Source organism: Geotrypetes seraphini, chromosome 6, assembly GCF_902459505.1.
Source record: "Geotrypetes seraphini chromosome 6, aGeoSer1.1, whole genome shotgun sequence".
Classification (NCBI taxonomy): Eukaryota; Metazoa; Chordata; class Amphibia; order Gymnophiona; family Dermophiidae; genus Geotrypetes; species Geotrypetes seraphini.
The window spans coordinates 22,111,911-22,126,793 of NC_047089.1; the positions used below are offsets into that span (position 1 = coordinate 22,111,911).

General features: G+C 44.1%; 1 protein-coding gene across 8 annotated transcripts in view; it reads right to left on the bottom strand.

The window, feature by feature from the left end:
* Positions 1-14,883, bottom strand: part of PICALM (phosphatidylinositol binding clathrin assembly protein) — a 175,341-nt gene that overhangs the window by 125,977 nt on the left and 34,481 nt on the right. For all 8 annotated transcript variants that reach the window (XM_033948931.1, XM_033948925.1, XM_033948923.1 and 5 more), the window contains 3 exons: positions 9,284-9,395; positions 7,101-7,207; positions 4,474-4,515 (listed from right to left, as the gene is read on the bottom strand). In XM_033948931.1, coding sequence (XP_033804822.1) covers positions 4,474-4,515; positions 7,101-7,207; positions 9,284-9,395 — 261 coding nt within the window. The remainder of the gene's footprint in view (positions 1-4,473; positions 4,516-7,100; positions 7,208-9,283; positions 9,396-14,883) is intronic.

The window sequence follows — 14,883 nt, forward strand, 5'->3', positions numbered from 1 at the left end:
TTGGGCACCCCTGACTTAGAACAAGTCAAAACAGGTTTAAGTGCCAAAAAAGGGGTCACTGAGCTGATGGCGGCTGGTGCGATCAGCTCAGCAGCCTACCCACTCCCCCACCGCAACCATCGCAACCATCGCAGCAGGAGAGATGGCTCATCTCCCTTGCCGCGATGCGATCACCCCTCTACCTGAACTGACACGACTCGCAGCAGGAGAGATGCCCAATCTCTCCTGCCGCGGGTTGTAACAGTTCGGGTAGAGGGGTGATCGCATCGCAGCAGGGGAGATGGCCAATCTCTCCTGCTGCGAGCATCACCTCCCCCCCCCACCCCGACAACGATCCTGGCAGGAGGGAGCCCAGGCCCTCCTGCCCTGCGGCACCCCTGAACCCCCGACACAATTGGGGCTGGAGGGGGCCTAAGCCCTCCTGCCCTGCTGAAACCCCCCACCCCCCACTAAAATACAGGCAGGAGGGATCCCAGGCCCTCCTGCCCTCGAAGCAACTCCCCACGACTGCCCCCCCCTCCCTCCCCGTACCTGAAAATCATTGGTTGGACGGACGGGTGCCAAGCCTGTCCGTCCGACAGGCCAGCCAACCCCGGAATGGCTGGCCTTAAGGCCTGTTTGGCCCAGGTGGCTCAAACCCCACCCACAGGTGGGACCTGAGGAGCCTGAACCAACCAGAATAGGACCAGTAGCCTTAGGCCCCTCCTATACTATACTATATTCTATCTATATTCAGTAATGACTGATAAACCCTAATGTGTAAATGTAAAAAGTTTTTGCTCTTATTTTGTGCCTTTATCATTTTGGATTTTTTTTTTTTTGCACATTTGGGGAAAATGGATAAAAAAGATCTTTTCCCCAACCTCTTGCATTCCTCCCCTATCTTAAGCTCCAATACTGCCATGTCTCTTCAAACCTCCCAACAAGTGACCTTGTTTCACCAATTTCTTGGCTCATCAGGGGATCAATGAACACATCCTTGAAGTGTGCAGCCACTCACCAACCAGCCCGGGCAGAAAGCGTTTACTTGGTTGGTGATAAACCATGCCATTAGTGATAACGATCGAAGGTTGGGATGAAGAAGGGATCTGTTGTTCTGGAACAGGGAACAGCTGGAGTTTGCACAGTTCCTTGGATGAGAGTTCTAGGAGGAGTGGGAACCAAGGTTGATGTGACCAACGAGGCACTATGAGGACCAAGGTGCCCCGATCCTTGCAAAGTTTGAGTAGAGTTTCCCTCCCACCCAATGAATGAGGAAGGCATCCGATGTCATACGACTGGGGGCATAGAGTCTGTAGCAGAATGGCAGAAGTTTGTTGTTGTGGGGAGAAGCGAAGAGATCTGAGTCCAGTGTTTCCCAGTTAAAGAAAATCTACTAAGACAGTTGTGCTGAGAGCCTGAAGAAGTCTGCTCAATTTGTCTGCTAATACATTCTGCTTCCCCTTAGGTAAATTGCTCCGAGAAGTATGTCATGAGCAGTCACCTAAGTCCAAATATGGATTGCTTCCATGCAAAGGGCATGAGAGCCTGTGACTCCTTGTTTGTTAAGAAAGAAAATGGCGACTTGATTGTCTGTGCAAACAAAGACTATTTGGTGGAGGAGTCTGTCTTGAAATGTTATTGAGAGCATTGTTCATCACTCATAGTTCTAGGAGATCGATATAGAGGGTTTGATTCTTGGCAATACCATACGTCTTGAGTATGGAGACCATCCAGACGAGCACCCCCTCTTAGAGATGGGAATAACTAGTGAGATAAATTTGCTGATGATATAAAGTTGTTCGAAGTTGTTAAATCGCAAGAGGATTGTGAAAAATTGCAAGAAGACTGTGAAAAATTGCAAGAGGACCTTGTGAGACTGGAAGACTGGGCAGCAAAACGGCAGATGGTGTTTAATGTGAGCAAGTGCAAAGTGATGCATATGGGAAATAGGAATCCAAACTATAGCTAAGTGATGCTGGGTTCTATGTTAGCAGTCACTGCCAGGAAAAGGATCTAGGTGTCATTTTTGAGGATTCGTTGAAACTCTCAGCTCAATTTGTGGTGGCAGCTAAGAAAGCAAATAGAATGTTAGGAATTATCAGGAAAGGAATGGTAACCTAAGATGAAAATGTTATAATGCCCTTGTATCGCTCTATGGTACAACCACAACTTGAATACTGTGTGCAATTCTGGTCGACGTATCTCAAAAAAGAAGATATAGCGGAATTAGAAAAGATACAGAGAAGGGCGACATAAATGATAAAAGGTTTGGGATGACTTCCCTATGAGGAGAGGCTAAAATAGCTAGACGGCTCAGGGGTGATATGATAGAAGTCTATAAAATACCGAATGGAGTGGAAAGGGTAGATGTGGATTGCTTGTTCACTCTTTCCAAAATACTAGGACTAGGGGGCATGCGATGAAACTACTTAGTAATAGATTTAAAACAAACAGGAGAAAATATTTCTTCACACAATGTGTAATTAAACTCTGGAATTCATTGCCAGATAATGTGGTGAAATCAGTTAGCTTAGCGGGGTTTTAAAAAGGCTTCAATAATTTCCTAAAAGAGAATTCCATTATTGAGATGGCTTGGTGAACATCCACTACTTATTCCTAAGATAAGCAGAATAAAATCTGTTTTACTACTTGACATCTAGCTAAGTACTTAGAAACATAGAAACATAGAAATTGACGGCAGAAAAGGGCTATAGCCCATCGAGTCTGCCCATACCAATGACCCACTCCCTGATTCTTACTCTCCTAGAGATCCCACATGAATATCCCATTTTCTCTTGAACTCTAACACGCTGCTGGCCTCAATCACCCTCTGAGGCAGCTCGTTCCAATGATCTACCACCCTTTCAGTGAAGAAGTACTTCCTCGCATCACCCTGAAATTTCCCTCCCCTGATTTTCAGCGAGTGTCCTCTGGTTACTGAGGGCCCTGTAAGACTGAAGATATCATCTTTCACCTCTATACGCCCAGTAATATACTTAAAGGTCTCAATCATGTCCCCTCTCTCTCTTCGCTCCTCCAGTGAGTACATCCGCAGTTTTTTTAACCTTTCTTCATACGTGAGTTCCCTGAGCCCCAAAACCATCCTGGTAGCCATTCGCTGACCTTGGTTGGCCACTGTTGGCCACTGTTGAAAACAGGATACTGAGCTTGATGGACCTTCGGTCTGTCCCAGTATGGCAATTCTTATGTTCTAAAACAAAGTGTCTTTTCTTTAGTGTCAGGTGGCTACAAGCAAAGCTGAAAACTTATCAAATGGACCTCAGCATCTAAGATATAACTCACAAAGTCACAAGACTTCACTAAACAGTTTTCAAGCTGATATCACTGGTCTGCTCCAGAAAAGAAAACCAGAGAGAAAAAACTCCCCTTATAATAAAGGGAGAAAAGATCTCTGGCCCCCAAAAAACCAGGAACAATTTAAATGCTCATAAACTTAAGAGGCCATCCGGCACTAAAAATATTGCAAATCTTAAGAGGTAAGTCAAAGTTCCAGGGTGTTTCAAAAAATCCATCAAAAACTGAAAACTAAAAAAGAAAATTTAAACTTAGCTTTAGCGTTTGTGTTGCTATGCTGTACAGTGCAGTGCTTCCAATGATGGCTCAGCCAATGGATGTAATCCACATGCAAGCCGAAGCTGCCAAGAAAACACCCAGGAACATATTCCAATCTTTCCCAACAAGAGAAACCTTGTTTCACATAAATTGCTTCATCAGGAGAAACAAACCTCCATTCGAAATTGCTGCACTGAATGGAGGTTTATTTCTCCTGATGCAATAGTTTATGTGAAACAAGATTTCTCTTGTTGGGAAAGATTGGAATATGTTCCTGGGCATTTTCTTGGTTGTAATCCACATGCAAGCCGAAGCTGCTAAGAAAGGAATGGAAACCTAAGATGAAAATGTTATGATGCCCTTGTATTGCTCTATGGTACAACCGCGCATGCACGGTGCGGGCAGTCATAAAGTTCCTTAAAGCTTAAAGGGACAGTTCACTTTTTATACTGTCCATACCGGGCTCCATGGATGATGTCACCCATGTGTGAAAATATGCTGCCTGCTTGTCCTAGGACAACTAACAAATTCCTCAAAGAAATAAAAACACCAAAGGATTTTAAAACAAGAACTAGTGGAAGAACAGTAGCAGGGTATAGAAGTTACTAATATATTACGTCAGGCAAATCAGAATATCTCAAGGTGAAAATCTGTGAAATAAAAAGTTGAACCAAACAAGAAATATGACTGAGAAAAGAATGGATATAAGAATACAGTTTTAAGAGAAATGCTTCGTTATCTTAATATTTCATAAAAATAAAACAATTTTGTTACATTAGAATATTTTAGGCCCCCCATTTACAAAGTGGTGCTAGTGAATACTGTGCAGCAAAAACCCCTTTGTAAAAGGGGGCCTTAGCTTACAAAACAAGAAATGAACATATCTAATATAATAATAAACAGTATCTTTTTACTTACCTGAGAAAGATCTGGTATGTCTCCTCTGTCTATTCCAACTTGCTATAATAATTAAAAAAAAAAAATTGTTTAATGAGCTTCAAAGGACTGAACTATGCATACAAGCAGTGCCAAGTCAGACTATGGTCTAGTGCAGTGTATCTCAAACTTTGGGCCTCCTGAGATTCCAAGTGTACCGTGGCACATTGAGGAGGAATAGAGGCGCGTGCCAGCTGACTTCCCTATGCGGTACAGCGCCAGTGCTGCCCAATTCACCGAAGGCCTGCATGTTTTCCCCTTCTCTCTAGCGTCCTCCGGCTTCCCCCACTGGCCTTCCGGTCTCACCTTTAAAGCTAATTACAGCAGCCTACAGAGGATTGCCAATAGCTAAAATTATTTTCTTTTCAAAATAGTGATTGGAATGTGTTGTGTATATTATATTGTGTTCAATATAGAAACATAGAAATAGACGGCAGATAAGGGCCACGGCCCATCAAGTCTGCCCACTCCAATGACCCTCCTTATCTATCTTTGCGGATAGATCCCACATGTTTGTCCCATTTGGCCTTAAAATCTGGCACGTTTCTGGCCTCAATAACCTGAAGTGGAAGACTATTCCAGTGATTGAAATCTGTTGTGTATATTGTGTGTATATGAAAAATGAATGGAAAAAATTGCATTACAATTAGTAAAGGGAATGGGATCTGGGGCAGAGCTTGGGTGGGCCTAGGGAGGTCTGTGGTTGGGGTACTCAGTTGATATTTGACTTAAGGGGGCACTTAGCTTGAAGTAGTTGAGAAATACTGCTGTAGGCAATCAGCTGGCGCCAGTGCCTCTCCTTCTCTCCGACCCTCTTCCCTGCTGAAACCCCCTACTAGCATCTCATGCACATGGGCAGACATTGACGTGACGACATACATTTGCGTTTTTGTCATCACGGCGACATCCGCATACTTCTGGGTGCCTCAAGCCGTGGCCACTACATTTAGTGTGCCCTGGCTCAAGAAAATTTGAGAGACACTGGTCTAGTGAGACCAACAACCTGACATTGAACAGTGGTCAGTCCATGTCACAAGTACCCAGAAGATTAAAAAGTAGACCCAATTTCTCATTTCAAGGGTTAAAGCAATGGGTCCCAAGTCTATCTGGCTAATAATTTCTCTTAAGACTTTCTCTAGAACTCAAACAAACTTCTTTTGTTCTCCACTATGTCAATCTTCTTAATAGACTCTGCCTACATATTCCGCTGCATACTTATATTTTATGGGAAAAAAAATACCTTCTGATTTTTTAATCTACTGATCATTTTCACAGAATGTCCTCTTTTTTCTAGGGTTTGGAAGGATAATCATTTCTTAAATCATTCCACCCTAGTTGTTCTATAAATGTCCACAAAGAGGAAAGGAATTTTTAAGCCCACCTTGATAAGTTCCTGTACTTGTTACATCTTATGAGCTGCTAGATTACTACTACTACTACTATTATTAATTATTTCTATAGCGGTAACAGACGCATGCAGCACTGCATAGAGTCACAAAGAAGAAGATTACTGTACTGCACCAGCTCCAATTGATTCAAAAGCTTGCAGCCCAGCTGATAGCAGCCTGTAAGCCATGTGATCACTTCAACCATTCCTAAAAAAAAAACTTCACTGTACAATAAAGGGCTAAATGTGAATCTAAGCCTGATCCTCGAGGAAATGGGCCAGAGTATTTTAAGGACAGGATCTTTCTCTACATACCTCAAGTGTTGCTAAGGTCCCAAGAAATATCCCTAACCATGCTCTCTCTAAATCACTAATAATGCACACAATAAAAAATCCCTTGAGTATATTAATAGACCATGTTAGGCAGTGCACTGGTTTTTAAAATTGACTTCAATGATTATTAACGAGTTAAATCAAGCTAATTCAAGCATATATGTAAAGAATAAGGGGTCAATGTAATGTCATACATACAGAAGACATGTGCTAAACAAATATTTACACCCAATGCAGTAAACAAATTGCACGTAAATTAACATTTTTAAAATATAAGCCAATCTCTGCTCAATATTGAATACTGCAGAAGTGTGCAGATCTGTGGCCAGTGATCTGCTGAACAGCCATGGGATTTTGAGACCACTGTAATCAATGGCTAAAGGTTCCTTTTTTAACTAATGAGCTAAACAATGGCTTCATTCAGATCCAACTTCCCTAGCTTCAAACAATTTCTTACTTCTGCTAAATATGTCTGAGAGTACAATCACCCCGTCATATTTATTTTTCTGCAAAATAGAGAAGTGAATTCTTCTCTGTCCAAGAAAAAAACCTCAGTAATCTTTAGCATCATATTAGAACTGTATCTCATCCCTTTATATCTGTCACAAGTACATGATTTTATCCAGACTTCCTTGGGAAGAACCCAAGCATGGATAACTATAGCTCTGCACAAAACAAAGTTCTTTGGGACTAAGATCTAGCAGCTAGAAGAGAAGGAACTGAACTGCTGAATAGTGGGTTACTTTCTCCTCCTGTGCAAACAGACCTGATTGTTTATGTGAACTGCGAGATTAAACAAAATAAACCCAATTAAGTTAGGTGGCGGTAGGGCACCTACCATTGCCTAACTGTAGGGTGCTGTTTTAAGAATAGGGCCCATACTGCTTACCTCTGCAACTTTTAAAAATTCTGAAATCCTTGTCATTCTGGTAAGAAATTTCTTATAGATGTCAAGGCCGTCCTTGCACTGGTTCTTTTTCATGTCAAAATATTTTTCTGTATGCAATAGGAAAAAAAGTATCTCATGATACCATATACAATGAAACAGAAGAATTTTTTTAAAAAACTATACATATCGGTTACAAATACATTTAAATGAAAATCCCATTCACTTAAAATTTTTCTGTTAAGTTATTCAAACTGTGTATTTTACCTGTAGGTTTTCATAGCTCCATTAACCAAGCTGAAGAGGAAAGCAGATCACCCCTCTCTGCATTTATGTGCAATATTCACATACAAAGCTTTACAACTTGTCCCAAGTACTAAGCCCCAAAACCTTGTATTTTCCCTAATTTAAAAAAATGCAAACAAGCTTTTATGTTATATAATGCTACAATCTCACTTCACAATTAAAAGAGAATGCCTGCAAAAATTCTAAGATTCTCGGGCAGAGACAGAATCCATGACTAAAAGAATTATCTCCCGCTTAAGACATAAAGGTGTAGGCGAACCCCCAAAGTGAAAAGCTTGCTTTTGTGAAATGTAAGTACAATGAACTATGCAAAAATGGCATTTCTGAAGTTCTGCACTTTGAACCAGACAGGGGATAACAGCATCAACAGAAAACAGGGGAGTAAGCTGGAGCAGACTACCCAAATCTCTATTCCACTGATCCAAAAGTACCTGATTAAAAAAACTTCAGTCGAATATGGCTTAACAGTTTGTTATAAATCATATTTTATTCTACATTCTGAAGTTTGTATGTGCAAACAGATTATCAAGAGTTCCTACTTCTAGATCAGCGGTCTCAAACACGCGGCCCACGGGCCGCATGTGGCTCTCCAGGTTTTATTTGCGGCCCGCGGTCTAGACGCGATCAACAGCATTTCTCTTCCCCTTCCTTTTGGAGCAGCAGCGTGTCTGGCCGGCTCGTTCCGTTCAAAGCCGCGGGTTGGCGGCTCCTCGCGCTATCCACTCCTGCATCAGAAGCCTCTCTGACGTCACAACATCAGAGAGGCTTCAGACGCAGGCGCGAATCTTGCAAGGAGCCGCCACTCGCGGCTTTGAATGGAACAAGCCGGCCAGACATGCTGCTCCTCCACAAGGAAGAGAACGGAAGGGAAGGGGAAAGAGAAATGCTTCTGTTGCATAGGAAAGGGGTCCCTAGGGAAATGCTGCTGCTGCTGTACAGGGAAAAGGAGAGGGAGGGAAAGGGGAAGAGAAATGCCTCTCCTGCACAGGAAAGGGGGAAGGGAAATGCTGCTTCTGTTGCTGCTGCACCCAATTGGGGAAAGAGAGGGAAGGAAGGAAAGGAGATATCAGACCATGGAGGGGGAGGGAGAGATGCCAGGGCATGGGGGAAGGGAAGGAGACAGATGCCAGACCAGGGGAAAGGAAGGAAGGAAGGAGGGAGGGAGAGAAAGGAAGGAAAGAGATGCCAGACCATGGAAATAGGACGGAAGAAGAGAGAGACAGGAAGAGAAGGTAAGACTAGATGCTTTAGTAATACAGTCAAACTTCGGTTTGTGAGTAACGCAGTTTGCAAGTGTTTTACAAGACGAGATTCTCATGAGATCTCGAATCTCGGATAGGGTGAGAGCCAGAAGGCCTTGAGCATGTGCGGATGCTCAAGGCCCCGCAGGAGCCCAGCAGAGAACCAGTGGCAGGCACTTTCAGCACCGGCGCATGGGTAAACATAGGGCCAGTCAGTAGGGGGAGGAGGCAATCTCAGTCACGAAGGAAGGGAGTAGCACCGGTGGCCTCGGGGGAGCAGAAAAGCCGGTTCCCGGAGTGAGGTGTCAAAGTAGAGGACAGCAGTGGGAGAAGACAGAAGAAGAGATATGGGTCGGGTGTCAGCTTGGGTTGGGTCGGAGAGATGTACCTATTAAGTCAGTGGAATGATTCATCCGAGTTGCCATTATGGCCTATGTGGAACTTTGCTTTGATATATGAGCACTTTGGATTAAGAGCATGCTTCTGGAACGAATTATGCTCGCAAACCAAGGTATCTCTGTATTTAATTTAGTTTTTGTATTTTTCAGTGACCTGTATTTGTCAACAAGGACAGCATACATTCTTGATCATTAAAACCAAAACAGAGTTGTACATGTTACATAATAAAATAATATTTACCCAATAGATTAATTATTCCTTCATTGTATGCAGCAAACAGTCTAATGGAATCTTTGAACAGGAGCATGAAGGCAGCATTAATCACACCATTGGTTAGCTCGTTTGCATTGACCTGATAAAATTAGAAAAACAGGAACACAGGTTAACATGCTGGATTAAAAACTAATCAGTATTTCATTGTAATACAGTAGACTCTCAGTTAACCAGCACTCATGGGGGATTGATAGATGCCGAATAAATGTAGTTTCTGATTGTTTGAGAGCTACTATTAAAACCAGACCTAACTTATTACTATACCCCATACTATGCCATGTCATAAACTGTTCCAGACAAACTACCAGACGTGATAGGCAAAACGTAAGAACATAAGAATGGCCTTACTGGGTTAGACCAATGGTCCATCAAGCCCAGTAGACCATCCTCACGGTGGTCAATCCAGGTCGCCAGTATCCCATTCTCAACAACAGACTTTGGACTTTTCTTCCAGGAAATTGTCTAAACCGTTCTTACCACCATCTCTGGTAATGCGTTCCAGAGCTTAACTATTTTCTGAGCGAAAAAGTTTTTCCTCCTATTGGTTTTAAAAGTATTTCCCTGTAACTTCATCGAATGTCCCCTAGTCTTTGTAATTTTTGACGGAGTGAAAAATCGATCCACTTGTACCTATTCTACTCTACTCAGGATTTTATAGACTTCAATCATATCTCCCTTCAGCTGCCTTTTTTACAAGCAGAAAACCTTTTTAGTCTTTCCTCATATATTCCATCCCCTTTATCATCTTGGTCGTTCTTCTTTGAACCTTTTCTAGTGCCACTATATCTTTCTTGAGATAAGGAGACCAGAATGGAACATAATACTCCAGGTGAGGTTGCATCATGGAGCGATATAGGGGCATTATAACATTCTTAGTCTTGTTAACTATCCCTTTTTAATAATTCCTAGCATCATAGAAACATAGAAACATAGAATATGACGGCAGAAAAGGGCTATAGCCCATCAAGTCTGTCCACTCTAATGACCCACCCCCCTGTCTTTACTCCCTTAGAGATCCCATGTGAATATCCCATTTTCTCTTAAAATCTGACACGCTGCTGGCCTCAATCATCTGCAGAGGTAGACTGTTCCAATGGTCGACCACCCTTTCTGTGAAGAAGTATTTTCTGGAATCACCTCGAAATTTCCCTCCCCTGATTTTCAGCGGATGCCCTCTGGTGGTCGAAGGACCTATAGGACAGAAGATATCATCTTCCACCTCGATACGGCCCATAACATATTTGAACGTCTCAATCATGTCCCCCCTCTCTCTTCGTTCCTCTAGTGAGTACAGCTGCAATTTATTTAGCCTTTCTTCATACGTGAGATCCCTGAGCCCCAAGACCATCCTGGTGGCCATTCGCTGAACTGACTCAATTCGCAGCACATCTTTCCGGTAGTGTGGTCTCCAGAATTGAACACAATACTCCAAATGAGGTCTCACCATGGATCTGTACAGTGGCATTATCACTTCAGGTCTCCTGGTGACAAAACCCCTACGGATACACCCCATCATTTGCCTTGCCTTGGAGGAAGCCTTTTCCACTTGATTGGCAGCCTTCATGTCATCACTAATGATCACCCCTAAATCACGTTCCGCCATGGTCCTGTTTGCTTTTTAGGCCGTCGCCGCTACACATTGGGCGGAAGGTTATTCACCCAGATCCTTTTCTTGGGTGCTAACCCCCATGGTGCACCCTAGCATCCGGTAACTGTGATTCGGGTTCTTCTTCCCAATGTGCATCACTTTGCATTTGTCCACATTAAATTTCATCTGCCACTTGGATGCCCAGTCTTCCAATTTCCTAAGGTCTGCATGCAATTTTTCATAATTTGCATGTGTTTTAACAACTTTGAACAGTTTATTGTCATCTGCAAATTTAATTACCTCACTCGTCATTCCAATTTCTAGATCATTTATAAATATGTTAAATAGCACTGGTCCCAGTACAGATCCTTGCAGCACTCTACTGTTTACTTTCTTCCACTGAGAAAAATGACCATTTAACCCCACCCTCTGTTTCTATCCTATAACCAATTCCTAATCCACAACTCAACTTTGCTACCTATCCCATGGCTCTAATTTTCTCAGGAGCCTCTCAAAGAACTTTATCAAAAGTTTTCTGAAAATCTAGATTCACTACATCAACCAGCTCACCTTTATCCACGTTTATTCACACCTTCAAAGAAGTAAAGTAAATTGGTGAGGCAAGATCTCCCTTAGAACCCATGCCGACTGTCTCATTAAATCATTTTTGTCTACATGTTCCACAATTTTATATTTTATAATTGTTTCCATTTTGCTTGGCACTAGAGAAAGCAAGATCCTTAAATTGTGAAATCCAAACAACAAATAAAAAATATTAGATGAGCTATCAATTTGTTTGATAAAAGGAGCACATCAATCTGTAAACACAAAGCAAATAATACCGCAAGGTAATGGCAGAATAGAAATCCCTAATGTAATGTAATATCAAATCACAGTAATACATACATACATACATATGCCATTCAAAAGGCAGATATACTTAGATCTATTGCTGGTTAGGAACAGTAAACATTAAAATAACACATGTTAAAATGTGGTACACAACATATTTTGCCTCACAAGGCAAACAGGTCTTCATAATCTAATCAGTCAACACTAAGGAATCCTTTTACTAAGCTACGGTAAGCACCAACGCATGCTGATTGCAGCAAAAAGGGACTTACGATGGCGTGCACTAAGGCATGTGCATGTTAATAGGAAAAGAAGTGCATGGAGATTCATGGCGAAAATAGAAAAATCAGCCATTTTACCCTGGTGGTATAAACGGCCTTGGCCTACGGGAATGACCCGTGTAAAGACATGTCAAGGCTACCTTTTACTAGTTTGGTAAAAGCATCGCTAATTCCATTGCATTCTACACTTTGTAAAGTACCAGAACTAGCAAAATTCATGTGGCAACCAAAGAAAATGAGAACAGAAGATCACCATTTATCAGTAAACATTAAAGCTGCTTCTTTTCACTCTACTCATCATCAAAATAAAACCAGAACACTGCTATGCTTATCTACTTTAATATCTAAAAGCAGGCATCATATGGACTTGCAGAAAATGCAAAGATGTACTCTCCACTGAAGAATGTTTGTGTTTTGTGCACAATTTATGCTTCAGAAATATCTGAAAGTGCATCATATGCCCCTTTCTTCTAGGATACACATCCAATATCTTGCAACAGTTTTTACACCCTTGTACATTTTCACATACTTCTATTTAAAAATACAATTCAAAATGCATTAAAGTAGGAATTTATTTACTGATTTATAGAACGTAGTCAACGTCCTGTTGGAGCTGAAACAATGTTTGATTGCTGCAGTAGTCTCAAACAGCTTGTGATAAGCTGAGATTTTAGTTGAAGAGTATAGTACACCAATCATTCGGTTAGGAGCTATAGATCAAATACTCCCTTTTGGTGCTCTGAAACCCGTGATGAAGTCTGTGTGTGGGCAAAATGTGATCCATATTGGGTACTGTTAAATAAACGACTTTTTTCAACAGTAGAATCTTAGTTAACCAGGTCTCTGTTAACCGGCACTTTCAACCAACCGGCAAAAAAAAAAAAACAAAAAAAAAACCCCCCGAAGCAGCAGTGATCCTGAGCCCCCCTCCCCCAATCCCTTAAACCCCAAAGAACTACAAGCGGTAGCAGTCCTGAGTCTCACACCCCACCTCCCTCTCAACTTGAAGCACCAGCACGGCAACATCCCGAGCTGCAAATCCCCCCCTCCTTTCCTCAAGCCCCAAAGCAGCCAAGAGGAACTCTCTTGCTCCCACCCTGAAGCACCAGTGCGGCAGCGATCCTGAGCCGCAAAGCCCTCCTCCCTTCCTCAAAGCCCCTTAGTGGCAGAAACAGGCAGTGGTCCTGAGCTGCAAACCCCCTCACTCACTCTCTGTCTCCCTATCCTGAAGCCAGGCAGAAGAAAGCAGCCTCAAAACAGGTTGCTCGTGGCCAGCCCCGTCAGAGCTTTTCCTCTGCTATGTCACTTTGACCATCAAGCCCAGTATCCTGTTTCCAACAGTTGCCAACCCAGGTCCCAAGTATCTAGTAATAAAACAGATATCAAGTACTAAAACAGATTTTAAGCTGCTTATCCAAAGAATAAGAAGTGGATTTCCCTAAGCCATCAGAATAATAAGAACATAAGAATTGTCATACTGGGACAGACCGAAGGTCCATCAAGTAAAGTATTCTGTAGTGGAGAATAGTGGAGGATAGCACTGCTGGTCAGGTGGGGGGTTGGAGGATAGCAGTGCCGCACGTCGAAGTAGGGGAGTGGGTGGAGGATAGCAGTGCCGCACGTCGGAGGAGGGGATGGGTGGGTGGAGGATAGTAGAGCTACACATCAGAGGAGGGGGTTGGGTGGAGGATAGCAGTGCCTCACGTCGAAGGAGAGGGGGTGGGTGGAGGATAGCAGTGCCACATGTCGAAGGAGAGGGGGTGGGTGGAGGATAGCAGTGCCGCACGTCGAAGGAGGGGGGGTGGGTGGAGGATAGCAGTGCCGCACGTCGAAGGAGGGGGGGTGAGTGGAGGATAGCAGTGACGCACGTCGAAGGAGGGGGGGTGGGTGGAGGATAGCAGTGCCGCACGTCAAAGGAGAGGGGGGGAGGATAGCAGTGCCGCACGTCAAAGGAGGGGGGGTGGAGGATAGCAGTGCCGCACGTCAAATGAGGGGGGGTGTAGGATAGCAGTGCCACACGTCAAAGGAGGGGGTTGGGTGGAAGATAGCAGTGCCGCATGTCAGAGAAGGGGGTGGGTGGGTGGAGGATAGCAGTGCCGCACGTTGAAGGAGGGGGGTGGGTGGAGGATAGCAGTGCTGCACATCAGAGAAGGAGGGGGGGTGGAGGATAGCAGTGCCGCACGTCGGAGGAGGGGGTGGGTGGAGGATAGCAGTGCCGCACGTCGGAGGAGGGGGGGGTGGAGGATAGCAGTGCCGCACATCAGAGGAGGGGGGTGGGTGGAGGATAGCAGTGCCGCACGTCTGAGGAGGGGGGTGGGTGGAGGATAGCAGTGCCGCACATCGGAGAAGGGTGGGAGGGTGGAGGATAGCAGTGCCGCACATCACAGAAGGGTGGGAGGGTGGAGGATAGCAGTGCCGCACATCACAGAAGGGTGGGAGGTGGAGGATAGCAGTGCCGCACGTCAGAGAATGGTGGGAGGGTGGAGGATAGCGGTGCCGCACATCAGAGAAGGGTGGGAGGTGGAGGATAGCAGTGCTGCACGTCAGAGAAGGGTGGGAGGGTGGAGGATAGCAGTGCCGCACGTCAGAGAAGGGTGGGAGGTGGAGGATAGCACTGCCGCACATCAGAGAAGGGTGGGAAGTAGAGGATAGCAGTGCCGCACGTCAGAGAAGGGTGGGAGGTGGAGGATAGCAGTGCCACACATCAGAGAAGGGTGGGAGGTGGAAGATAGCAGTGCCGCACATCAGAGAAGGGTGGGAGGTGGAGGATAGCAGTGCAGCACGTCAGAGAAGGGTGGGAGGTGGAGGATAGCAGTGCTGCACATCAGAGAAGGGTGGGAGGTGGA